The sequence below is a fragment of the Nannospalax galili genome, unplaced genomic scaffold (assembly GCF_000622305.1).
Source record: "Nannospalax galili isolate Female #2095 unplaced genomic scaffold, S.galili_v1.0 scaffold161, whole genome shotgun sequence".
Classification (NCBI taxonomy): domain Eukaryota; kingdom Metazoa; phylum Chordata; class Mammalia; order Rodentia; family Spalacidae; genus Nannospalax; species Nannospalax galili.
Genome location: NW_008348586.1, coordinates 2,030,101 through 2,055,269, shown reverse-complemented (window position 1 = coordinate 2,055,269; position 25,169 = coordinate 2,030,101). Strand labels below are relative to the sequence as shown.

The 25,169-nt window shown below is 42.6% G+C and overlaps 2 protein-coding genes across 2 annotated transcripts in view; both read left to right on the top strand.

Annotated features, from left to right (window-relative positions):
- The window catches only part of Oga (O-GlcNAcase), a 33,988-nt gene extending 12,097 nt beyond the window's left edge, over nucleotides 1–21,891 (top strand). Inside the window, exons 6-16 of the mRNA XM_008845612.2 lie at nucleotides 828–926; nucleotides 3,127–3,411; nucleotides 3,547–3,705; nucleotides 5,181–5,794; nucleotides 6,953–7,127; nucleotides 10,241–10,326; nucleotides 11,272–11,376; nucleotides 12,998–13,083; nucleotides 13,369–13,561; nucleotides 15,928–16,087; nucleotides 19,822–21,891. Coding sequence (XP_008843834.1) covers nucleotides 828–926; nucleotides 3,127–3,411; nucleotides 3,547–3,705; nucleotides 5,181–5,794; nucleotides 6,953–7,127; nucleotides 10,241–10,326; nucleotides 11,272–11,376; nucleotides 12,998–13,083; nucleotides 13,369–13,561; nucleotides 15,928–16,087; nucleotides 19,822–19,958 — 2,099 coding nt within the window. The 3' untranslated portion in view covers nucleotides 19,959–21,891. The remainder of the gene's footprint in view (nucleotides 1–827; nucleotides 927–3,126; nucleotides 3,412–3,546; nucleotides 3,706–5,180; nucleotides 5,795–6,952; nucleotides 7,128–10,240; nucleotides 10,327–11,271; nucleotides 11,377–12,997; nucleotides 13,084–13,368; nucleotides 13,562–15,927; nucleotides 16,088–19,821) is intronic.
- Nucleotides 21,892–22,672: 781 nt separating this feature from the next.
- Nucleotides 22,673–24,752, top strand: Npm3 (nucleophosmin/nucleoplasmin 3). Its single transcript, XM_008845611.3, has 6 exons — nucleotides 22,673–22,833; nucleotides 23,149–23,234; nucleotides 23,457–23,576; nucleotides 23,698–23,791; nucleotides 24,153–24,274; nucleotides 24,366–24,752. Exons 1-5 carry the CDS (start codon nucleotides 22,716–22,718, stop codon nucleotides 24,263–24,265), a joined length of 531 nt encoding a protein of 176 aa, XP_008843833.1. The 5' UTR covers nucleotides 22,673–22,715; the 3' UTR covers nucleotides 24,266–24,274; nucleotides 24,366–24,752.
- The last annotated feature ends 417 nt before the right edge of the window (nucleotides 24,753–25,169 follow it).

The window sequence follows — 25,169 nt, the reverse complement described above, 5'->3', positions numbered from 1 at the left end:
TTTTTCTTCTATTTGAGACAGGGTCTCTCTGTAGCCCCAGCTGGCCTGGAATGCTGTGTAGACCAAGCTAGCCTCAAACTCAATAAAAATCCACTTTCCTCTGCCTCCCAAGTGCTGAGATTAAAGGTGTGAGTCATGCTAGCTGCAGGCATGTTTCTTTAAAAAGCTTGTACTTAGGTAGATCTTGTGAATTCAAGGCCAACCTGGCCAACATAGTTCCAGGCCAGCCTGGACAACATACCGTGACCTTGTGTCAAAAACGAACATAAACAGGACATGGGCCGGGCATGCTGGCACTCAGGAGGCAGAGGCAGGTGGATCTCTGTGAGTTCAAGGCCAGCCTGGTCTACAGAGTGAGTTCCAGGACAGCTGGGGCTACAGGGAGATGGTCTCAAAAAGACCAAAAAAAAACTCCCAAAAAACAAAAAACAGGACATAGAAGTGTGCTGTAATCCCAGTACTAAGGCAGAGATGGGAGGATTGCTTCAAATTTAAGGCAAGCTTAGACTACATAAAGACCCTGACCCCCAAGAAAACAAAAAAGGCTGAATCTCTCCATGTGACTCAGGCTGGCCTATAATGTTGTCCCTATATGTAGGGATCCTCCTGCCTCAGACTGAGATTACAGGCATGTACCACCACCCAGCTGGAATGTCAGATTTTATGAGCTGATCATTAAGTGAAACATTCATTTGAGCTTACTCCTTTTATGGGTAATATGGATCCTTTTATCATTTGAATAAAATAATTTAGAATTGGTAAATCTTTTCATCATTAGATCCATGACCATTTCAATGTTGACTTAATTTTCCTTCCTCTACATTCAGAATATTGTGGCACTTTCTGTTATCCAAATGTGTCCCAGTCTCCTTACTTAAGGACTGTGGGTGAAAAGCTTCTACCTGGAATTGAAGTGCTTTGGACGGGTAAGTTCTTAAGAATTAATATGGTAGGACTGGAGGGATGGCTCAGCAGTTAAGAGCACTGACTGCTCTTGCAGAGGACCCGGGTTCAATTCCCAGCATCCGCATGGCGGCTGCGAACCGTCCTTACCTCCAGTTCCAGGGGAATCTGAAGCCCTCTCCTGACCTCACAACATGGGCGCACTCACATACATGCAGACAATACACTCATACACATAAAATTTGAAAAAAAAAAAAAAAAAGTCGGGCATGGTGCAGCACTCGGGAGGCAGAGGCAGGCAGATCTCTGTGAGTTTAAGGCCAGCCTGGTCTACATAGTGAGTTCCAGGACAGCTTGGGCTACAGGAAGACCCTGCTTAAAAAAAAAAAAAAAAAGAATATGGTAAAACTTTTATTACTGGGACTTAGAGAAAAATTGTTTTCTGTTAGTTGAAGCCTTTTGATTTTTTGAGACAGGGTTTCATGTATTTAAGACTGACCTGAAACTTGCTAGGTGCCTGATGATAACGTTCAACCTACTGCCTCCACCTCCCTGCTGGGAGTACAGGTTCATGCCAATATACCAATTTATGTGGTGCTGAGGCTCAAACCTAGGATTTTCCGTGTGCTAGCCACACCCCACCAACTGAACTGTACCGCCAACATCTTAGGAAATTTATGTTTTACAAAATAAGGAAATGAATAAAAGGACGTGTTGCAATATTAGTTTAAAAAGGAAAACTGAGGACTGGAAATAGGCTCAGTGGTTATGAGCTCTTGAAGAGGTCCTAGACTCAGTTCCCAGCACCCACACAGTGGATAACACCTGACCTTAATTCCAGTTTCAGGGGGTATCTGACCTCTGAGGGCACCAGGCATGCATTTGGTATACTTAAACACGCAGGCAAACCACTCATATGAGAAAAATAAAATCTTTTAAACAGAAAATTGAGCAGCTAATTCTAAATTTCAGTACTAGGGAAATAGACAGGAGTATCAGTTCAAGGCCAATCTCAGCCTTTACTACATGAGTCCTTGTCTCAGAAAAACAACAAAATGAACTGGTAAGATGGTTTAGAAGGTGAAGGTGCTTGCTGCCCACACAGTAGGCCCACATGGTGGAGAGAACTGACACCTGTATGTTGTCCTTTGACCTTTATAAACATGGCATGTATAACCCCCATAAATTAAAATATGTGGTAAGAAAAACATGAAAAAAAAGAAAAAAAAAAAGTCATGATGATACATGTCTATTATCCCAGCATTTGGGAGGCTACTTTGAAGTAGGAGGATCTTGAGATTGAAGCCAGCCGGAACCCACAGTGAGACCCTGTCTATAAATGAATAAATGAAGAGACGGAGGGTGGTGGTGGTGGTGGTGGTGGTGGTGGTGGTAGAGGTAGAGCACATCAGCTTACCATGCATGAGACCCTGCATTTGATTCCCATCATTGAGGGGGGTTGGAAGGACTTGTCAGATAGTCATTTCTCTCTTCATCATGTGGGGATCAAACTCATGTCATCAGGTTTGGAGATAAGCGCCTTTACCTGCTGAGCTATCTCCCAGCCCTTAATTTATTTTTAATTTTTATTACATATATTTGTGTGCGTGTATGTGTGTGTGAGAGACAGACAGACACAGATAGTATGTCTGAGTGCAGCATGTATCTGAAGGTCAGAAGATAACTTGTGAAAGGAGTCTTCTCTCCTTCCATTATGTGGGTCCTGGTGATTGAACTTGGGACTCAGTTGTCAGGCTTCGTTGGCAAGAACTTTTGCAGGATGAGCCATCTCAGCAGCTTTCCCACTCCTTATTTTATCCTTTTTTTTTTTTTTTTTTTTTGCCTTTTTGAGACAGGGTCTCCCTGTAACCCTAGCTAGTTGTTGGTCTTGATCTCACAGGAGATCTACTTGCCTCTCTGCTGGGAATGCTGGGACTAAAGGCTTGCATACCACATCCATCTTCTTAAATTTTTTTTATTACACTTACTGTGTATGTGCATCTAAGCATACATTGCATGCATTCTATGGCACACGTATGGAGGTCAGAGGACGACATTTGCGGATTGGTTCTCATACCATCCTGTGGGTCCTAGAAAAGTCAGTCGTCAGGCTTGGTGGCAAACACTGTTACCTGCTGAGCCATTTTGCCAGCCCTACAGTATATTTTAAAGAACCATGTAAGAAGTTCTTTTAACAAAGAGCTTTTTTAAACAAATTTCTAGGTCCCAAAGTTGTTTCTAAAGAAATTCCAGTAGAGTCTATTGAAGAAGTTTCTAAGATCATTAAAAGAGCTCCAGTGATCTGGGATAACATTCATGCTAATGATTATGATCAGAAGAGGTTGTTTCTGGGCCCCTACAAAGGAAGATCCACAGAGCTCATCCCACGGTTAAAGGGAGTCCTGACTAATCCAAATTGTGAATTTGAAGCCAATTATGTTGCTATCCACACCCTTGCCACTTGGTACAAATCGAACATGAATGGAGTGAGAAAAGACGTTGTAATGAGTAAGTATCATGTATTTGATGGTTTGCTTTGGGGAGAGGTGGTTGTACTGCACCATGTTCGGTTTATACATCTTCACTTGGAGGAAGCTTTTATAATCAAAATTTTTTTCCCTTTCCTTTTTTTTTTTTTTCCAGCTGACAGTGAGGACAGTACTGTATCCATACAGATAAAGTTAGAAAATGAAGGCAGTGATGAAGATATTGAAACTGATGTACTCTATAGTCCACAGATGGCTTTAAAGCTAGCTTTAACAGAATGGTTACAAGAATTTGGTGTACCTCATCAGTATAGCAGTGAGTTTGACTTTTGGGGTCAGGAGAAGGGGGAGGGTGCTGCTGCTGGGAATTTTAAAGATGTAAAATATTTTATAATTTTTATTTTATGTGTGTTTTGCCTGTGTGTATGTAAGTGCATCTGTGTTGTACAATGCTTGAGGAAGTCAGAAGATGGCTTTGAATTCCCCTGAACTGGAGTTATGGACAGTTGTTAGCTACGATGTGGGTGCTGAAAATCAAACCCAGGTCCTCTGCAAGAGCAATCATTGCTCTTAACTGCTGAGCTACCTCTCCAGCTGCTGCTGCTGGGAATTTACAGCCTCACATTCACATATATTAAGCCAGCAGTCTACTATTGAGCTATATTCCCAGTCTGCCAAGTTTTATTTATTAGTGTGCATATGCATTTTGTGTGTACTCATTTGCCTATGCATGTGGAAGCTAGAAGTCAACCTTAGATCTCATTCCTCAGAAGCCCTCTCTCTACCTTGGGTTTTGTTTTGCTTTTGTTGTTGTTGTTTTTTTAAATAGGGTCTCCTTTAGCCCAGGTGGGCCTGGAATATGACATGTAGCCAAGGATAAACTTGAATTTCTGATCCTCTTGCCTCCACCCCTCCCATTCCTGGGTTATAGGTCTGTGCTACCACATGGGCTTGGCCAGTTTTTATAAGTGAACTGGATTAAAGGTTGAATCACAACGTGTGTTGTCATGCCCCTTCTCTTAGGTCTACTAAGCAAAGTGAGATTTAGGTTGTTTTATCTTGAGATGGCATGTAGCCCAGCCTGGCTTAGAACTTGCTGTGTAAGCTAGGCATGGTGGCGCTTTTATCCCAGCAGAGAGGCAGGTGGATCTCTGAGTTCAAGGCCAGCTGGGGCTACAGGGAGGCCCTGTCTCAAAAAGATAAAAAAAAAAGAAAGGAAAAGAACTTGCTGTGTACCCAAGGATGTCCTTCAGCTCCTGATACTCTTGCCTTGCTTTCCAAGTATTAGGATTTTAGGCATATGCCACCATGCCCAACTTCTTTTGAGACAGGTCTTGCTATGTAGCTGTCTGGCCTGGTGCTCACTATGTAGCCCAGGCTGGCTTCAAACCTGCAACAGTCACCTGGCCTTGGCCCTCAAATGCTGAAATTAGAGATGTTTTCACTATGGTGGATTCTCACTATGTAGCCCTGACTGGCCTGGAACTTAAGAGAGCCATCTACCTGCCTCTGTCTCCCAGGTACGATTAAGGTTTTATTAACTTTTCTTTTTAATTATGTGTGTGTCTGTGTGTAGGTATGTGCATATATTAAGTGTAAATGCCCTTGGAGGACAGACCCTTTTGATCCCCTGGGGCTGGAGTTACAGGTGGTTGTAAGCTGCCTGATGCCTGCTGGGAACTGAACTTGGGTCATCTGCAAGAGTAGTTAGGCATTCTTAAAAGTCTAAAAATCTAATTTGCTCTGTTTCTAATTTTGATTATCTTTGTTTCTCTGCCCTCCCCTTGGTAGGTAGGCAAGTTGCACACAGTGGAGCTAAGTCAAGTGTAGTTGATGGGACTCCCTTAGTTGCAGCGCCCTCTTTAAATGCCACAACTGTAGTTACAACAGTTTACCAGGAGCCCATTATGAGCCAGGGAGCAGCTTTGAGTGGTGAACCTTCAGCTCTGACCAAGGAAGAAGAAAAGAAACAGTCAGATGAGGAACCCATGGACATGGTAGTAGAAAAACAAGAAGAATCAGACCACAAGAATGACAATCAAATATTAACGGAAATTGTTGAAGCTAAAATGGCAGAGGAATTGAAGCCAATGGACACTGATAAGGAGAGCATAGCTGAATCAAAATCCCCAGAGATGTCTATGCAAGAAGATTGCATCAGTGATATTGCTCCCATGCAGACTGATGAACAGACAAACAAGGAGCAGTTTGTGCCAGGTCCGAATGAAAAGCCTCTGTATACTGCAGAACCAGTAACCCTAGAGGACCTGCAGTTGCTTGCTGATCTCTTCTACCTTCCTTACGAGCATGGGCCCAAAGGAGCACAGATGTTACGGGAATTCCAGTGGCTTCGAGCAAATAGCAGTGTTGTCAGTGTCAATTGCAAAGGGAAAGACTCTGAAAAAGTGAGTATGCCTAGTGTCATATTGATGACACTAACAATGGATTTATTTATGCCTTTTTGAGATAGATTCTCACTTGTGTAGTTCAGGGTGGTCTCCAACTCATGGTATTCTTCCTGCCTCTGAATGTTGGGATTATGGGTGTGAGTCTTCTGAGTGTTGGAACTATAGATATGAGCCACCATGGCTGCCACAAAGGAGCATCTACTTGTGACAGGTGTGGTGGTTTCCGCCTGTAATCCAGTAACTGGAGGCGAGGATTTCAGGGATATTTTCCAGTACATAGTGAGTTTCATTCAAGCTAGCCTCAGTTACAGCCTGAGACCCTATCTCAAAACAACAACAAAGTCAAAAAAGAGTAATGGCCACTTAAAAGTTTTTCATTTTATTTTTATGAGTATGAGTGTTTTGCCTGCATGTATATAAGTGCATCTGTGTTGTATAGTGCCCACGGAGGGTGTCAGATCCTCTGGAACTGGTTAAGGACAGTTGTTAGCCCACATGTGGGTGTTACCTGGATCCTCTGGAAGAGGAGCCAGTGTTCTTTTTTTTAAAGACAGGCTCTCACTATGTAGCTCCAGTTGGCATGGAACTTGTCATGTAGACCATTCTAGGCTGACCTGGATCTCTCAATGACCTGTCTGCCTCTGCCTCCCCAAGTGCTGGAATTAAAGGCATGCACCATCCAGTGCTTTTTTTTTTTTTGGTCTTTGAGACAGTCTCCCTACAGCCCCAACTGCCTGGAACTCAGAGATCCACCTGTATCTGCCTCCCATCTCTCCAGCCCCTAGTGGCCACTTTTGATTTTTTCTTTTTCTACCTTCAGCCACTCTGCTGTGAGGAGATTCTTAAATGAGTACACTGGCAACCGGCAGAAAGTGGACTACGTTTTAGAATATGTTCTTTTAAGTAAAAGTGGATTTGCTTACATGTGTAGTGCCCTTAGTTTGACTTAGAAATGAAGGACGGTCAGTATTTTAGGCATACTTGTTTGGGGAGACACAAATTGCTTACCTAAACCTAATACCATTTATTCATTAATGTTGAAGGTAAATTGCAGAGAGCTGATAAACAGCTTAGTTCATAATTGTTTTATATTATTTTGTTAAACTTACAACATTTTTAGTTTTTTTAATTCATTTTTTTCTTAATCCCCAATAGATTGAAGAATGGCGGTCACGGGCAGCCAAGTTTGAAGAGATGTGTGGACTAGTGATGGGAATGTTCACTCGGCTCTCCAATTGTGCCAATAGGACAATTCTTTATGACATGTACTCCTATGTTTGGGATATCAAGAGTATAATGTCTATGGTGAAGTCTTTTGTACAGTGGTTAGGTAGGTGGACCAGAAATAACCTTATCTCTTCAAATATATTGTCCTTTAAAAAAATTATCCCGCAGGGAGAAAAACATTTATAGAATTGGCAAGTTTCCAAATCTCTTTCAGTTCTTTGCTTAGGTTTCTTTCAAATGTAAACATTGTTGAAAACTTGAGAAGTTTACATTGAGTGTGTTAATTTTTCTCCCTTGGGCTAATTCCTTAAATACCTTGAAAATATGTTAGAAAGTACTGACTTTAACATGCTCTGACTGAATGCTTCCTGGATGGAACCCTGTAATACTACTACATTTATACGACTACATTTACCTGATTTGGAGATGAGACTCTATGAAATGTGACTCTATAAGCTTTCTGCTGCTTGCTGTGTCTTGATAACATTAATGCTGTGTTTAATGGAACTACTGAAATTACCCAAGGGGCCTGGCAAGAGGAAGCCATCCTCCCAGCCCTGTGCGCATGCGAGCTTTAGTGAAAGGCTATTCTGGTGCTACTTGGTATTATTACTTCACATGGCTGTTTGTTTATCCTTCTACCAAGTAATTGATTTTAGCATGGGATAGAAATTAAAGTCCCCTAAAAACTGCTTTGTCCACTGGACTTTGTATGCCTCCTTTGAATTTTTTTCTTTCTTTCTGAAAATTCCCAAACTTGGTAAAAAAGCACCAGCATGGCCAAGTTTCTTTAGGGACCTCATTTCATTTCCAGGTTTTCAGTGCATCTATAAGGAATATGTAATGAACTTACAGCACACAGCAGGCAGCAAAGCTGACATGTCACAGTTTTCATAGTAGTCACAAATACTATATATGGGTCTCATGGTCTTAGTTATCAAATAGATGGTCTAAAATACTACTACTAGTATTTTAGTAGTAAGATGATTCATTTTCTGCCCATATACCTTTGGGTTGTTTATTTAAAAATAAACATCTCTGATTATTGATTTAAAATATGAAAAGAACTACCTTTGGGTTCTTGTGTATATTAGCACAACAGGTAGAATAGAATTTTTTAACCTGTTGTGGGTGGAAGACATCTCCTTTTTGGCTTAGGAAAAAAACCTGTATGTCGGATGACAGCATTTGCTTCCAGGCTTCTTGCCAAGGAGTTATAATTAATAATTAATCCTTATAGGGATTTACATCTTAAGTTTCTAAGGCTCATAGAAATTTTGAACTTGAAATCCAGATCATTGTTTGAGAATGTCACTCAAATATTTAATTCAAGGGTTCAATCCCCAGTATCTCACACACTCACATATACAAATTCAAGAATAACTGCAAGTTAAGTTTTTTATTATATCCACTTACCGTTCCTTTTTCTTCTTAAGCTCTCTCTTTATTATGCAGTTATACACAAATTTTCCCAATTTGTACTGTCTCAAGGTCAGAGTATCTTAGAAGTTTTAATCATCTTGGTATCCACATAGCTATATAAAAGCTCATGACAGGGCGAGTATCTTCATGACTATAGTAATTTCAGGGGCCCAATGATTAGAACCCTTTGTTCTCTTCCTTTCTCCAGTCCAGCTGGCATTCAGTCCTTTAAAGAATGTGGCTATGCAGTACTTTTGATTACTAACGACCTCTATTATCTTCTTCCCCATTGTGTACAGATGGGAGAATCCTCAGCACAAGTGTCTACTACTATTGGATGGACAGCGGCAGATGTTCACAGCGCGTCATGATTAATTAGTTTAAATTGAAAGGTTTTGTCTGAGGTAGCTCAGGTAGAATAAAGAGCAGTAGGCATGAACTGAAGTCACGTTTGCGCAGCGACTGAGGCATTAACCATGTTTTCATTTACACAGCTCTTCGTACATGCAGCATTTTTACTCTCGTAGTTGGAAGTGCTAGTTATGTTGTAGTCTCAAAGTGGAGGGTAGGGGAAATTGGCTGATCTTAAAGTTTGAGAAGTATAGTTTTTTTCCCTGCAGTGTAAATCACACTGAATTATGGAATGGGACAAGTTCTCACCCTAGTCTAAATTTCAACCCATTTCATGTTTATTTTACAAATAGTACATTTTATGGTTTTTGTTTTTTGTTTTTTAAATACCCCTACCCTTAAAACATGACAGACTCAGACGTGATCTCTTAATGGGCCTGAATTGTCAATAAAAAAAATTTGGTTTGCTTTGGGACTGTCCGACTAGCACACTATATCTTGTACTGATGAGACTGTTAACTTGAACAGGAGGTAGAATGCTGTCTTCCAATGGAAAAGAACTATATTGCGCTGCTATATCTTGTCAGAAGACTTTTTGTTTGGTTTCCAAACACTTGCCCTTATTCATTTCTTAATTGTCAGCTTTATTACTATGAGGTTGGTTACGTGGTGACCTTAAAAACTGCCATTTGGGCCTCAAAGCCCACTCTTTGATACATGTGCTCATTGCATGGCAGAGATTATAATGACGAGTAGAGGAAACAGATGCAGTCATACTTTTAAGAAAAGTATGTTTAGCTCTAGACAATTTAGGAGCATTAATTGGCTCTTCCTAGTTCTTAAAAATTGTCAGATTGGTATTCTAATTGGCGACGTCTGCACTTCTTGTCCTTATCCACAAACAAATTTGTCACTGTGTTTCAGTTTTGTCAACTTAACAGTATTCTGATGATCTTAAGTTTTCTGACAAGATTACCCTCCCCTCTTTTCCCTCTTCCTGTACCCTCTTCAAAATGTAAAATGTGACTTCAGACAGGCTTAATTCAGTTCCTCATGGGCTGTGATAATAAAATATCTCATCTGTCTCATTCATTTCAGTTTATAGTTCTATAATTTCATGATCAATCAAGCGGCTGACTTGATTTATATGCTGTATCTAGGGAATATAGAAACTTCACTAAGATAACCTCAAGACTTACTTTCCTTCCAATAATTAAGAGTAGAGCTGGTAACTGATTTTCATTAATGGGAGGAAAGAATATAAGTATTGAAATGTCAGTATAAATTTTTAAAAATAATTATTATCACAGCCTTGCTTTGAAACTCTGGATTATTATTGTTAGAGAGTTATTTCCACAAAGTGTTTGTTAGTGTTTTGGACATTTGAGACCCCAGGATATCCCCTTTCTCGTAACGTTCTCCGCTTGGATCTGATCTCAACAGGGTGTCGTAGTCATTCTTCAGCACAATTCTTAATTGGAGACCAAGAACCCTGGGCCTTTAGAGGTGGTCTAGCAGGAGAGTTCCAGGTATCAATATGAATTCACAACTGAATTGACATTTTTCTTTGTTTTATGAGAAACCTTATGTTGCGCATCAGATGGCTGGAAGGATTGGTCTGCCGAAGGCTTTCTAGTCCCAAATTCAATTTAGTTACATAGCTGGATTTTAAATCAAATTTTCCTCCTCTTTCACAGTAATTTCTGAAGGAGATGCTGCCAATCCCCCTCGCGCCTGCGAAGCGCAGCGGCTCTAGGTATACACTTCACATTGTTTCTTTGCAGGTCGCACAGCATTTAAATCTGCGCCCGCAATGCACAATGCGCGCATGCTTGTCTACCAGTGGAAACTCCATGAGCAAAAAGGATGGCTAATTATGCAAATGAATGATAAAAGGCTTAAAGGGTAGTGTCAGTTTATGAAAGTATGCTCAAAAAATCCTGTGCTAGCGAGAATCTAAAAAAAATACTGTTTTTGCTGTTGGAATTTGTTCATGGACTTTTCAGGTGCTCTACTTTTCTCCCCCCCAACAGGTGCTCTGCTGCGCACAGCAAACTGAAGCGCATTGCTTTGGGGATAAAGCGTCTCCTGGACAGATAACCCTCTTCAGACCAAACCTCTCCTCCTGACATTCTATTCTGCCATCTTATAGTAGAAAGATGGTTTATTTAAGATTGGTTTTTTAAAAAACATATATGTCATAATTGGAATAGTTTTTTGTTGGTGTTTTTATTATAGATTTAAATTTCTGTTAATATGCCATTAAAGCTGTGTAAGTCAGTTTGGGTAATTTGTATTCAGAAACAATCCTCCCCCAGCAAAGGTAATTATATTAGTAAAGTGTAGTGCACCCCTCTTCCTTAGGTCTACCTGCAGTAGCCAGTTAATGTTAAGTTGGTAATCTGCAGTGCACACTCATTTAAGGAAATTGATGTCTTAACACTGATGCATCTCCCTTTTTTTCCTTCCTACAGCGTTTGCTGCCAATTGATGGAGCAAATGATCTCTTTTTTCAACCACCCCCACTGACTCCTACTTCCAAAGTTTATACTATCAGACCTTACTTTCCTAAAGATGAGGTAATTTTCTGCCTATCAACGTGGTGTATGGTTATGTGCACACTTACGACCTTCCTTTGAATTAGCTAGTTGAATTTCTTAGCTCTGTCTTAGTACTTTATTTACAGTATTAGGGATCAAACCCAGGCTGATGTTGAGCTACATGTTTGTGTTAGCCAGCCTTCTATTGCTATGGCAAAATACCCAAGAAAATCAACTTAAAGGAGGAATGGGTTTGTTTTTATTCATGGTTTCAATTTGTGGTCAGCTGACTCCATTGCTTTTGGGCCTGGTGTATGGCAGTAGGTCATGGTGCGATGGCATAGCAGAGGAACGCCGCTCACCTCATGACTGCCGGAAAGTACAGTCAGGGCTAAACTATCCTTCAAAAGCATACCCCCTACTTCCTCCAACAAGCCCTCGCCTCCTAGATTTTCTGCCATCACCCTAGCCCCATCATCTGGAGACCAAGCTTTCAACATACAACCTTTAGGGGGACATTGCAGGTGAAAATGGTAACAACTCCCAGTCCTTAAAAATACCAGTTTTAGCCAGGTGTGGTAGTGCACGCCTAATCTCTGTGAGTTCAAGGCTAACCTGGTCTACATAGTTCCAGGCCAACTGGGGCTACAGAGAGACCCTGTCTCAAAAAGACAAATAATTCCAGTTTTAGCCTGGCCTGCTGACAGCCATCTGTAACTCCAAGGGGATAGGAATGCCCTCCTCTGGCCTCCATAGGTACTGTATGCACATGGTATATGTAGGCAAAATACTCAATATACATAAAAATACCCCCCCCCCAATTTAGATATTTTGAAAAGTACAATAAATAAATGGTCAAATTCAGAATTGGAATTAGTGAGACTGTTGTCTTGGGAAAAAAAAAAGCTGAGACTCAAGTTCACTGGCTTCTCATTCCACAGTTTACTTTCAAAACTCACCTTATGTGCATGCCTTTAATCCCAGCAGTCTCTGTGAGATTGAGGCCAGCCTGGCCTACATGGTGAGTTCCAGACCACTTGGGGCTATAGGGAGACCCTGTCTAAAAAAACCATTTCCTGTAAAAGCTGTCGGTGTTTGCTAACATGCTGTTTCTGACTGGTTTTACAACCGTAACCCAATGAATAAAATTTTAGTGCTAGGGCTCAAACCTAGGGCTTTGCATTTGCTAGGTAAGTGCTGTACCACTGAGCTATATGTCTAGCCCAGTGAAGCAGTGGTGGTCTTTTTAATTTTTGTTTCCCCAGAGGTGATATTTCTGATAAGCCACACATTTTGTTACTCCCTCCCCAAATTTATGGGTTTTTAAATTCTTTTGGGTCTTTTTGCAAGAGGGTCTCCCTGTAGCCCCAGTTGGCCTGGAGCTCAGAGATCCACCTGCCTCTGCCTCTGCCTCCGCCTCCCAAGTGCTGGTACTACAGGTGTGCACCACCATGCCTGGCTTTTTTTTTTTTTTAAAGAATGTGGCCCAATGTTGTCTCAAACTCCGTATGTGACTCAGGCTGGACTATAATTCACAATCTTCTGCCTCAGCCTCCCAAGTGCTAGGATTATGTACCACCACACATGCTGCTAACATACTATTTCATTCTTCTGGCCTTTTTTTTTCTTGATGTGTTCTCTAACTAGATTGTATTTTCAGGCTTCCGTGTACAAGATTTGCAGAGAAATGTATGATGATGGCGTGGGTTTACCTTTTCAAAGTCAGCCTGACCTTATTGGAGACAAGTATGTAATGACTGTTTGGTTTGGGAAGTAGACTTGCCAAGCTCATCAGGTTGAGGGGGGAGGTGTTGAAACAAAAAAAACCCTTGTTTATATTTATAAACTCCAGTTTAGTCTTGGTAAACTCTGAAAATGAGTGTGTATATTTCCAGTTTCTTTTACACCAGTGGTACTTTCTCTAATACTAGTGGTAGTTTCTCTCAAGTTATCGTTGAAGTACCTTGTATCACTGAATTGGGAATTTTGTCAGTAATTTAAAGCTTATTCTAGTTTCTTTCTTCTGAGCAGGTTAGTAGGAGGACTGCTTTCCCTAAGCCTGGATTACTGTTTTGTCCTAGAAGATGAAGATGGCATATGTGGTTATGCCTTGGGCACTGTAGATGTGACCCCTTTCATTAAAAAATGTAAAATTTCCTGGATTCCCTTCATGCAGGAGAAGTACACCAAGCCAAATGGTGACAAAGAACTCTCAGAGGCTGAGGTAATACATTGGTTTAGAATTACACTGAATTTTTTTTTTTCCTTTCATAAAATTGTTACAATCTGTAAACAGATTGTTTCTGTGCTGCTAGTGTTTGAACAGATGCCTTAGTGTGATCTACTTCCAGCTGTAATCTCGGTGCTTTTGGTTTAGATAGGGGCTCATGTAGGGTATGCTGTTATTGAGCTCCTGATCTCCTGCCTCCACCTCCCATGTGTTGCGATTACAGGTATGACCCACATGCTCAGCTATTTTTTTTTTTTTTTTTGCTGTGCTTAGGATTTGCACTTGAGACCCCGTGCATACTAGGCAAGTGCTCTATCAACATCTGCAGCTCAAATAACACACTTGTTTTGAAGGGAAATCCAGGATTTTTTAATTCTTTTTCTTTGCATTATAGGAAACTGAAGTCAGGGTTCATGCATATTTTCTACCACTGAGCTACATTTCCAGTTCCTATTAGAAAGTATTTTTTGTGTATGTATAGTAAAATAGAGAAAATACAAAATTTACCTTAACAATTAAATAATTTGTAAATTTCTAGGAAAATTATATTAATAAAGAGTTCTTCTAGCCAGGCATGGTGACGCAGGCCTTTAATCCCAGCACTTGGGAGGCAGACGCAGGAGGATTTCTGAGCTCCAGGCCAGCCTGGTCTACATAGTGAGTTCATGGCCAGCTGGGGCTTCAGGGAGACCCTGTCTCAAAAAAAAAAAGTTCTTCTATGCCTTGACCCATTTTCAACATTTGTCGAGCCCAAGAAACCAATTAATAACGAAATTTTAAACTTTATTCACCAATTTTCTCACCAATAGCTTTTCTCTGTTGTGATGCCTAATCCAAAATATCACATTGAATACTTAATTTAATACTTGAATTAATGTCTTTTTGAGAAAGGGTCTCTCTGTAGCCTCAGCTGGCCTGGAACTTGCAAAGATCCTGCCTCTGCCTCCCAAGTGCTGGGATTAAAGGCATGTGCCACTACACCTGGTTTTTTTTTTGTTTTTTTTTTTTTAGAATGGGATCTCACTTTGTTATATTGCCCAGGCTAGCTTTGAACTTATAAACTCAACACATCTTCCTGTCTCAGCCTTCTAAATAACTGGGACTTAAAGGGCACATCCTCCAGCCTGGCTTAGATTTTATTTTTTTTAAATTTTACGTGTATTTAGTGTATTGCCTGCATGTATGTTATGTTCAACTGTGTCATGCAAGCAGTGCCCGAGGAGGTCAGAAGAGGGCATCAGATCCCCTAGAACCTGGAGTTACAGACCCTTGTTAGCTGCCATGTGGGTGCTGGGAATTGAACCTGGCAAGAACAGCCAGTGCTCTTAATTGCTGAGCCATCTCTCCAGCCCCAGATTTTTTTTTTCTTTTTTTTTTTTTTGAGACAGGGTCTCACTCACTCAGAGGTCTGCCTGCCTCTGCCTCCCTAGTGCTGGGATTAAAGGTGTGCGCCATGTATATGTTGTTGAGGATTGAGCCTATAGCCTCAGACATGCCAAGCAAGTGTTTTATCACTGCTTACATCTTTTTTTTTTTTTTTAACATTTGAGACAGGGTCTCCCTATTTAGCCCTGGTTGGCCGGCATCTTGGAACTTGCTATGTGTGGACCAGGCTGACCTTAAACTTACAGCAGTCTGGCATTGGACATGCACAGCCATGCCTGCTTCTAAACAGTTTTAGGGCTGGAAAGATGGCTCAATGGTTAAAAGTCCATACTGCTCTTCCAGAGAACCAGAGTTAAATACCTAGCATCCACATCAAGTGGCTCACAACTGCCTGTAACTCCAGCTCCAGGGAATCTAAACCTTTGGCCTCTGCAGGCACCTGCACAGATGATATGTACAGCAATCCTCCCCCTACACACATAAGTAAAAATTAAATATTTAAAATAAACCTCTAAAAAGTATTTGTATAGGTGGGGAATGGGGGTGCACATATGTGCATGCATGGAGGCCTGGAAAGGATACTGGTGTCCTCTGAAACTCTCCACTTACTTCTTTGAGGCAAGGCCTCTCCCTCAGCTAGGTTGGATGCCAGCCAGCAACCTGTATTAGTCCTGTCTTCACTCACCTCAGAGCTGGGTTTATAGATGTGCCAGATGTCTAGTTTGTTATGTGGCTACTAGGATCCTGAACTGTGGTTGCATGACTGTACAGCAAGTGCTCTTAATTGCTGAGCCATCTCTCTAGCTCTTTAGTTTTTTAAAATGAAAATGTTTCAGCAAAAATTGTAAACTTAAGTATTCTCTGTATACTTGAAAAGTTATAAATACCGCTTTCCCTTTTTCTGTTGCTGAGATCTGGGATATAGATGTATAACAAGTAACTACTGAAAGTCAAAAAGATTGTAATTTTTGCAGAAAATAATGTTGAGTTTCCATGAAGAACAAGAAGTGTTGCCAGAAACTTTCCTTGCCAACTTCCCTTCTCTGATAAAGATGGATATTCACAAAAAAGTAACTGACCCAAGTGTGGCCAAAAGCATGATGGCTTGCCTCCTTTCTTCACTGAAGGCTAATGGTGAGTACATGTTGTAGAGTTGGTATCATTTGGGCAAGATACATTTTTATTGGGTGCATGTGTATGGGTGTGTGCCACAGCATGCATGGCAATCAGAGGACAACTTGTGGGAGTCAGTTCTCATCTTGCACCATGTGACTCCTAGGGCTTGAACCAGGGTAACAAGACTTGGCAGCCAGTGCCTTTACTAACTCAGCCTTCTTGCTTGGCTGTGTACTTTAGCCTTTTGTGACAAAGTCTTGCTATATGTAGCTTTGGCTGGTCTAGAACTCCACAATCTTTCTGCTTCAGCTCTGAGTGCTAGAATTACTTGGAAGTGTGATTAAAAAGGAAAGAAAGCTATGACTGGTGGCTCATACTTTTAATCCCAGCACTCAAGAAACTGAGGCTGGTCTGGGCATGGTAGCACATGCCTTTAATTCCAGCACTTTGGAGGCAGAGGTAGGAGGATCTCTGTGCGTTCAAGGCCAGCCAGGGCTACATAGTAAGACCCCATCGAGCAAGTGAGCTTTAAGTCCCATGCCACCTGGACTACATAATGAAACCTTCTCAAAGAAGGGAGAGAGGCGGAATGGCTCAGCAGATAAAGGTACTTGTAGCCTAAGGATACAAGCATGGCAACTCTGAGCTCAGTCCCTGGGACCCACATTAAGGTGGAAGGAGAGAATGTACTCCAAAGTTGTCCTCTAACCTCCACATGGTACACCCAAGTGCATGTGCCTCTTTGTCCACATCATGTGTGCTGACATACACACATACAAAGTAGGGCAAAGAAGTTTAATTGACAGGTTTTTTTTGTTTTGTTTTTTTTAAATTCTCGTGGGTGGGTGGGCAGAGGACAACTATATTGCCCAGACTGCCCTTAGATTCTTGGGCTGAAGCAATCTTCCTGTCTTACCCTCTTGAGTAGCTGGGTCTCTGTGCCTGGATTATTGCTTTTATTTTTTTTTTGAGTTATTATTAATGTGATAGTTCCATATGTATTGATCATTGGAAAATGATGTTCTTTTATACTGTGAACACTTATTTTGGGCCCCAGATGAATGAGAAGTGAACACATGAGGTGTTACATTTATTTTGCTGACAGGCTCATAAATAATGACTGAAAATTAAATGAACCTAATGAAGAAACTTCATTTAGGAATTATTTTTTCTTTTTCTTTTTTTTTTTTCTTAAGGCAGGGACTCGCTATATAGCCCTAGCTGGTCTGGAACTCACTTTGTAGACTAGGCTAGCCTCTAGGAATGCAACTTTTGTTTGAAATTTGTTACTTAAGTTCAGCCTTAAAAGTATCTTGTTTTGCTATTAGTGCTATAAATTTTTTTTTGTAAAGGGTATAATTTAGTGTATATACATATATATATAATTTAATTTTAAATCAATCCTTAGAAAAATGTAATAACAAATCTTAAGGCTAAGCATTGCAGTGGTACACACCTGTAATCCCAAAATTTTGAAGACTGAGGTAAGACAGCTCTGAGATTGAGACCAGCCTGGTCTATGTAGTGAATTTCAGGCCAAGCCAGGTGGGGCTACAGGGAGACCATCTCAAAACAAAAACAAATTTTAGTCCTTGACCCATAGAAAAGTAAGTAGTTTGTGAAGCTCTTATTAGAATTGTAGACATTTTTTTTTTTCTGTCTTTTTTGAGATAGGGTCTCCCTGTAGCCCCAGCTGTCCTGGAACTCACTATGTAGACAAGCTGGCCTTGAACTCACAGAAATCCACCTGCCTCTGCCTCCCGAGTGCTGGGATTAAAGGTGTGTGTCACCATGCCCGGCTTTGTTTGTATTTTTGCACCATAGGGGATTGAACCTATGGCCTCACTAGAGCTATAGCCCTAGTTTTTGCTTTTTTATTTTATGTGTATGCGTGTATTGCCTTCATGTAGGTAAGCACACCTGTGTTGTGCAATGCCCGTGGAGGACAGAAGAGGCTGTGAGATCCACTGGAACTGGAATTACAGACAGTTGTTAGCTGCCATGTGGGTGCTGGGATTCAACCTAGTTCTTTTAATTTTTACTTATTTTGAGACAGGGTTTTGGTAAGGCTAGCCTTGCAATCGAATGATAGCCCATGCAGTCCTTGAGCTTGTGATCCTCCTACCTGAGCCTCCTAAGTAACTGGGATTACAACTCTTGTCACCAGGTCTGGCAAAAGAATTGTTGATACTTAAGAGTGTACTTTTTTTCTTTTTGGTCTTTTTTGTCCACTTTGTAGAATAGTCTAAAAGGATAATTTTGAGTGTGCACCTAGAACTGAATCACACAGTGTTAATCTTTTTATTGTTTTTAAAATATTAATAGTTTTATGTGTATGCATGTATTGCCTTCATGTAAGTGCGCCCATGTCGTGTAATGCCTACAGAGGACAGAAGAGACTGTTGGATCCCCTGCAATTGGAGTTATGGACAGTTGTTAGCTGCCATGTGGGTTCTGGGATTTGAACTGGGGTCTTTTGCAAGAACAGTATTCTTAACCACTGAGCCATCTCTCCGGCCCCTAAATATATCTTAAGAATATTCATGGGGAGCCAGAGAGATGGCTCAGCAGTTAAGAACATTGGCTGCTATTGCAAAGGACCTAGGTTCAGTTCCCAGCACCCACATGGCAGTTAACTGTCTATAACTCCAATTCCAGGGGATCCAACGCCCTCTTCTGGCCTCTGCAGTCATCACATGCATTTGGTATACTTCTATACATGTAGGCAAAACACTGATACACATACCACATACATGGGAAGGTACATGTACCCCCACCAACACAGGATAAATAATTTTTAAAAATAATATTCAGCATCATGGGGCTAGAGAGATGCCTCAGCCATTAAGAGCACTGACTACTCTTGCAGAAGACCCGGGTTCGATTCCCAGCACCCACGTGGTGGCTAAAAACCGTCCTTAACTCCAGTTCCAGGGGAATCGGAAGCCCTCTTCTGACCTCCACAGCATTGCACGACACGGGTGCACTCACATACATGCAGGCAACACACTTATACACATTTAAAAAAAAAAAAAAATCAGCATTCTCTAGAATCTATTATTGGCTTATAACAAAGACTGGAATATTCTCTGCTCTGTGGAACCTTAGAGATACCTTGTGTTTTTCTTTTGGGGGGGTCTTTTTGAGACAGGGTCTCCCTGTAGCCCCAGCTCACTTAGAACTTGGTGTGTAGACAAGGGTAGCTTTGAACTCAAGAGATCTGCCTGCCTCTGCCTCCTGAGTACTGGGTGGGATTAAAGGTGCGCAGCACCACGCCTGGCATGGTACCATGTAGGTTTTGAACATGAGTGTCCTTTATCTTAAATACCCTGTTCCTCAAAGGATTTTCTTCTGGGGGTAAAAATCTTAACTGTTTTTGTCTGGTTGGTTGGTGGTTTAGTTGGCTTTTGATACAGCCCTGGCTGGCCTGGAACTTGCTGTATAGACCAGGCTGACCTCAAACTCCCAGAGATCTGCCTACATCTACCTCCGGAGTGCTGGGGTTAAAGATGTGCACCACCATCCCCGGCTTCAAGTTAGAGGACTCAAATAAAAAAAATTGAGCTGGGATTATAGTCTACCCAGAGGTAGAGCACTAGCCTACCATGTGAGGCCCTTGGTTCAGTTCCCTGGTACCACATACACACAAAAATTGTGATATGAAATTTGGGGATTCATAAAGCCTGTTGTATCTATATTAAAGATAACTCATAATTTATGTCTATGTTTAATGACATTTCTTTTATTTCTAGGCTCCCGGGGGGCTTTCTGTGAAGTGAGACCAGATGATAAAAGAATTCTGGAATTTTACAGCAAGTTAGGGTGTTTTGAAATTGCAAAGATGGAAGGATTTCCAAAGGATGTGGTTATACTTGGTCGAAGCCTGTGACATTTGTTGGTACTGAACTGTCTAAAAGTCTCATCTCCACCTTGTGGTTGGCAGTTGAGGTCTTCAACACAGTTCAGTCTCTGGAATGGCAGCAAATCAGCCAGTTGAATTGTACACAAAGGCGGCTATGTAAAACTCACCCATCATAATTTCAGACTACTCACTGGTTGGAAGAAGATAGTACTGTTGCAAATCCTGTGTGAAACAGATATGTGTCCCCTTTTGGGTCTTGTGTTAGGTGCCAAGACTTTGCACATGGGGTTATAGAGGAAGAGGTTTTACAATAAATGTAGTCAGCACTATTTTCTGCATCCAGTGTGGCTGCATTTCTCAAGAGTAATGAAGATCACTCTTGTTATCCTCCATGGTGTACTGAATGAAATGTCGCTTATTCTTTGGAGACATGGCAGAGATGAGAAAGATTCAGTGGGTTTCAGAGGCTTGAGGGTGGGTTTTCCAAGTGGCATGGCTATGGCATTAGCTTAAGTTGAATAAATTATTTCAATTTGGGACAATTTTTCTGCTTTTCATAAAGCCATGGCCAACTATCTCCTATAGTGACCCTTGGTTTCAGGCATGTTGTGCTTTGTAGGGACAAATGTGCATTTGTTTGTGGCAAAGGCCTAAACTGACAAACTTGTAAATTTCTATGTATATAGATTAGTTGTAACCTGATGTTTTTGTATTTTTTTTTTCCTTTTGAAAACGAAAAGTGTTGGTTTAGGATGGGACTTTCAATAATGTAAATCAGTAAACAGTAATTTTTTTTTTCTTCCTAAAAAGTTCAATTTTAAAGCGCCTCCCACATAGGGATAGGCCAGGACTATTTTGGGTATGAGCACCTAACTTCATGATGACTCAAATCTGTTGGAAAGTGCAGTTACTTCTGGAAATTAACTTCAATAGCAGATCTGCATGTGAAATGTTAGTTTTGACATCTTTGTCAAGTAGTAAGGGGACTGTCAATCTCATTTGCCCTTAGATCATCGGTCATTTAATCTCAAGACCTGTTATTACTGGTTTAATTGAATCGGTCTTTAATTCTTGCATGTTTGTATCTAATTTTTAAAAATATATGTTAACCAATGATTTATGGCTACTTTCATTTAATCATAGTTATGAAAACATGTATTTTGATTTGGTGTATTTAAGGGTTTTGAGCATGAAGCTGGCAGATAGTCTCTGCAGGATTTTTTTTTTTCCATCATGGCCTAACTTTTAACTTCTCCATAGATTTACAGCAGTATTTTGTTATCTTGCTTCCTTCCAGTTTTGCATCAGCTTTCAAACTTTGAGCTGAGTGAGGGGAGAGACGAAAAGGAAGCTTGAAATATTTTCCTTCATAGAACTCCACCTGTGTGAACTTTGAGACAGTCTTAAATGTAGCACTAGTACCTAGTGACTTCCACCTGAGGCCTAGGAGTGTTTGCTGAATGAGGAAAGAAGCCTCTTAAGGGTAAAAATCTTTTAACTGTGATAGGGTGTGATGTGTTGGAAAGCTGAAATCAATTTGTTTTTGAGGGTTGAGGTGAAGGGAAAATGTTACTTCATATTAAGACCATTAAATGGTACTCAGCTTTCTCTTTGAAAACATCCCATGCACTAGTGGACAGTTATATTTTATGTGGAGGATTTCGGAGTCAACTTCATATGAAATCAGGAATTTGAAACAAGTTGCTTTTGGTTTTATCTTTTAATAATAACTTTGGATGATCTTCTGGGCACACATGTTAACTGTGAAACAATGTCCAGGTCTGTACCTTCATTACGATCAAGTGTTATGCTATCTTCCATGGTTATGAATATTTATTAAGGTTGGAATGATATTTCATTGATGGTTTGGATCACAACTCACGTTCCTGTAGAAAACGAACTACATGTAAAACTATCTGAAGACCATACAAGAGGCGAAATAAAACGAAGTGAATTTGAATTTGTGCTACCTTTTAATACCTCATTTTAAGCTGGTATTACTCCGCAGCTGTTCATGTTAGACCTTGAAGGCAGCCCTCCTCTCCTCCCTTCCCAGCAAAGAACTCCCAGATTTTCCTCAGAAAAGTGCTACAGTACAGGAGTTGGTATGCCAAACCCGGGATGGAGACTCGGGGGCGCGGGGTAGTAGCCCAAGTTATGAGAGGTGTTCCTCTTCCACAGCTGTTAGGACTCCACAACAGGAAGCTCCCTGGCTGACTGGAGAGTAGAAGCTGAAGTGTGGCTCTGCTAGGCGCAGTACTAAAACGCAGCTCTGAGCGGACTAGTCCTGGACCTACCAAGCCTCTAGAGAGGAAGATCCCTGACGCAACAGGTCGCAATCTTAAGGGCAGGCCATCCAATAGGACAGGGTGTGGGTGGAAATTCCGGCCCTGAGAGTCTTTAGGCGAGCGCCAAAGTAAAAATAGCTTCTGAGCCCCGAGTTTGCTGGGAGAAGCAGGAAAGGTTTGTATTTACCTGTACCCCCTTTACCAAAAGTTTACCTCAGGTTGGAAGAAAGGGGTTCAGTCAGGGCGACTAGCTGAAAAAGAGGCCCTTCCAGGCCGTGAGGAAGAACGAACGTCGACACAGGGCCAGTTCCAAGCTTGCGTGAAGCTCATTTCATCTCTGTCGGGACGAAGCCGCAGGCTCTAGAGAGAAGCTCAACAGGCGCGGCGGTTCGCGAGTCTCGGGGCTCCACGCGGCGCCTTTAATGGGCGTGCCCGGAACTGGCGGAGGTGCCACGCACATTGCGTGGGGGGGCGGGGCTTCAACGGCCGTTTCAGCATGGCCGCCGGCACTGCTGCAGCTTTAGCGTTCCTGAGTCAAGAAGGCCGTTCCCGCGCCGGGGGCGTCGGGGGCCTGCGGATTCCCGGGCCGGTCACTATGGACAGTTTCTTCTTTGGTATTGAAGACAGGAAGGGCTGCGGGGGGAGAGGAAGGGCCGAGGAGCGCGGCGGGGCGACGTGGGTGTGGGCCGAGGGGTCCTCGCTCTAAGGAAAGGCGTCTTCCGCGGCCTATACGGCTCGGGCCGCGCCGAGTGCAGGACGCTGCCGGGGCGGTACGTCCAGGTGTGAGGAACAGATGCTAGGCGAGTAGATGGCCGGTTTGCCCGCGGTGGCACTTGACCTGTGGGAGGGGACGCCGGGGCGATTGAAACACCCTTGTCCGCTTTCCCTTCGGCGCGCTTATCCGCACGGGAACGCCATGGCTTTTCCAGGTTGTGAGCTCTCCGGCCACACCCGTTCCTTCACCTTCAAGGTTGAGGAAGAGGATGATACAGAACACATGCTGGCGTTGAACATGGTGAGGGGCAGGAGACGGAGGTTGGCGATGCATGAACTCCTGCAGGGGACTGGTGGGCCTCTTTGACCTTCTTCCCATTTTGGGGAGTCATTTCTGCCTATTCTGGGAAGGGAGGCTCTCCCTTGCTGTGGAACCCCTGAGACTGGGCAAGTTCAAGGGTAAGATGCCTTCACTTATGTCAGACCCTATATGAGACCCTGAAGCCCTGTATGCCCTTCCCAGCTGTGCCTTACTGAGGGGGCCAAGGACGAGTGTAATGTGGTGGAAGTTGTGGCCCGGAATCATGACAACCAGGAGATTGCAGTTCCTGTGGCCAACCTAAGGTTGTCTTGCCAGCCCATGGTAAGTTCCCCCAGCCTCGTCTGTCTTGGAGTGGGGACTGAGACCTACAGCACTAATCACAAGATGGGTTGTGGTTAGTACACAGGTGTGGCTCAGGTCTTCACCTATTTCTTCTTCCCAGCTCTGTCTGGATGATTTCCAGCTCCAGCCACCTGTAACCTTCCGCCTGAAGTCTGGTTCTGGTCCTGTGTGCATCACTGGTCGACATCAGATTGGTGAGATGAGTGAGCCCCTTCCTTTGCCCGTAGTGGATTCTCAGCAAGCCTCCCCTAGCTCCACACTCCTTGCTCATACCAGCCTCATCTTCCAGTGTAACCTACATGCCTACAGTGTCTTTCACTGTACTCCTCAAGCCTAGTCACTTCCTGTTACCTGTCTCAGTTACCCCAGCTCTAGTGATGTGGACTCCTTTGGTTTTCTCATCTAGTTCAGTATCCGAGGGTTCTTCCCTCCTAGGCTGTAAACTCTGGGAGGTCAGGTTCCCTGTTAGCCTAGCACAACAGGGCATGAAGTGACATGTCAAGGGAATGATGTTTGACTTTAACCTTCTGCCTCTACCACTTGTGTACCCACCAGTTAGTATAAGCAATGATTTTTCTGAAGAAGAGGAGAGTGAGGAAGAGGAAAGTGAAGAGGAAGTTAAGTTGTGCCCCATCCTTCCTGCCAAAAAGCATGGGGGAAGGCGCTAGCTCTTTTTGGTGAGTGGAAGAGGGGTTGGCAGCAGGATCTTAGAAGGGCTAGGGGAGCCCATGAGAGCCTAGATACTGACTTCTCATTTGATTTTCTCAGGTCAGATCGCTGCCTGCTACAGGCGCCTTGCACCATATGTCCTGGACAAGTTTCAAGAATTGTAAATGTTTTTCTCCGTTGAAGAGGAGAGTTTGGGAAAGGGATGGCGGGAGGGACTTGGGCCTGTGCTAGGAGAGAAGAGGGCATTCTCTATTGGGGCCTGGTGTTGTGGTCCATCCTACATACCCTGCCTGAGGCTGCCCTCTATATAGGGATGGATGACCCTGAACATCATTCCCCATCTGCCCAGATTGAAATTTGTGAACCCCTAGGTTCAGTTCTTAGCACTGCGCACACAAAAAAGTATCTGAAGTTCAGAACAACACATTTTTAACACTTTTTACATTTTTTTAGATAAAAGTTTAAATAAAGTGGTGTGTTTTTGTTTTGTTTTGGTTTTTTTTTGGCAATTGTGTGGCTTTTTCCCATGCAGGAGTGACATATCCCTAGGGACCACCAGGTGGCACTGTGGCAATGCCAAAGGGTGGTCCTAGGCCCAAGGTGGGTGCAGAAAATCCTGTTCCTCAGGACCTTGGGCCCAGAACCAGTCCTATGTCCCTCTGCACAAGGCAGACCTCCCATTCCAGCCTGTTCCAAGCCCCTGCAGGTGGGGGAGGGCCATTGCAGGAGGTTATCAGCTTCCAAACAAGGGGTCTGGGCCTCTGTCAGCACTCAGGCTGATGGGCAGGGGGGCAGATAAGCCAGGCTTAAGAAGCCTGAGGAATGTGCATCCCCAGCCCCATGAGGGGGCTCAGCCTGGGGAAAGGGACTGAGGGGTGGGGTGTGGGACTAGTCTTTGGGCCT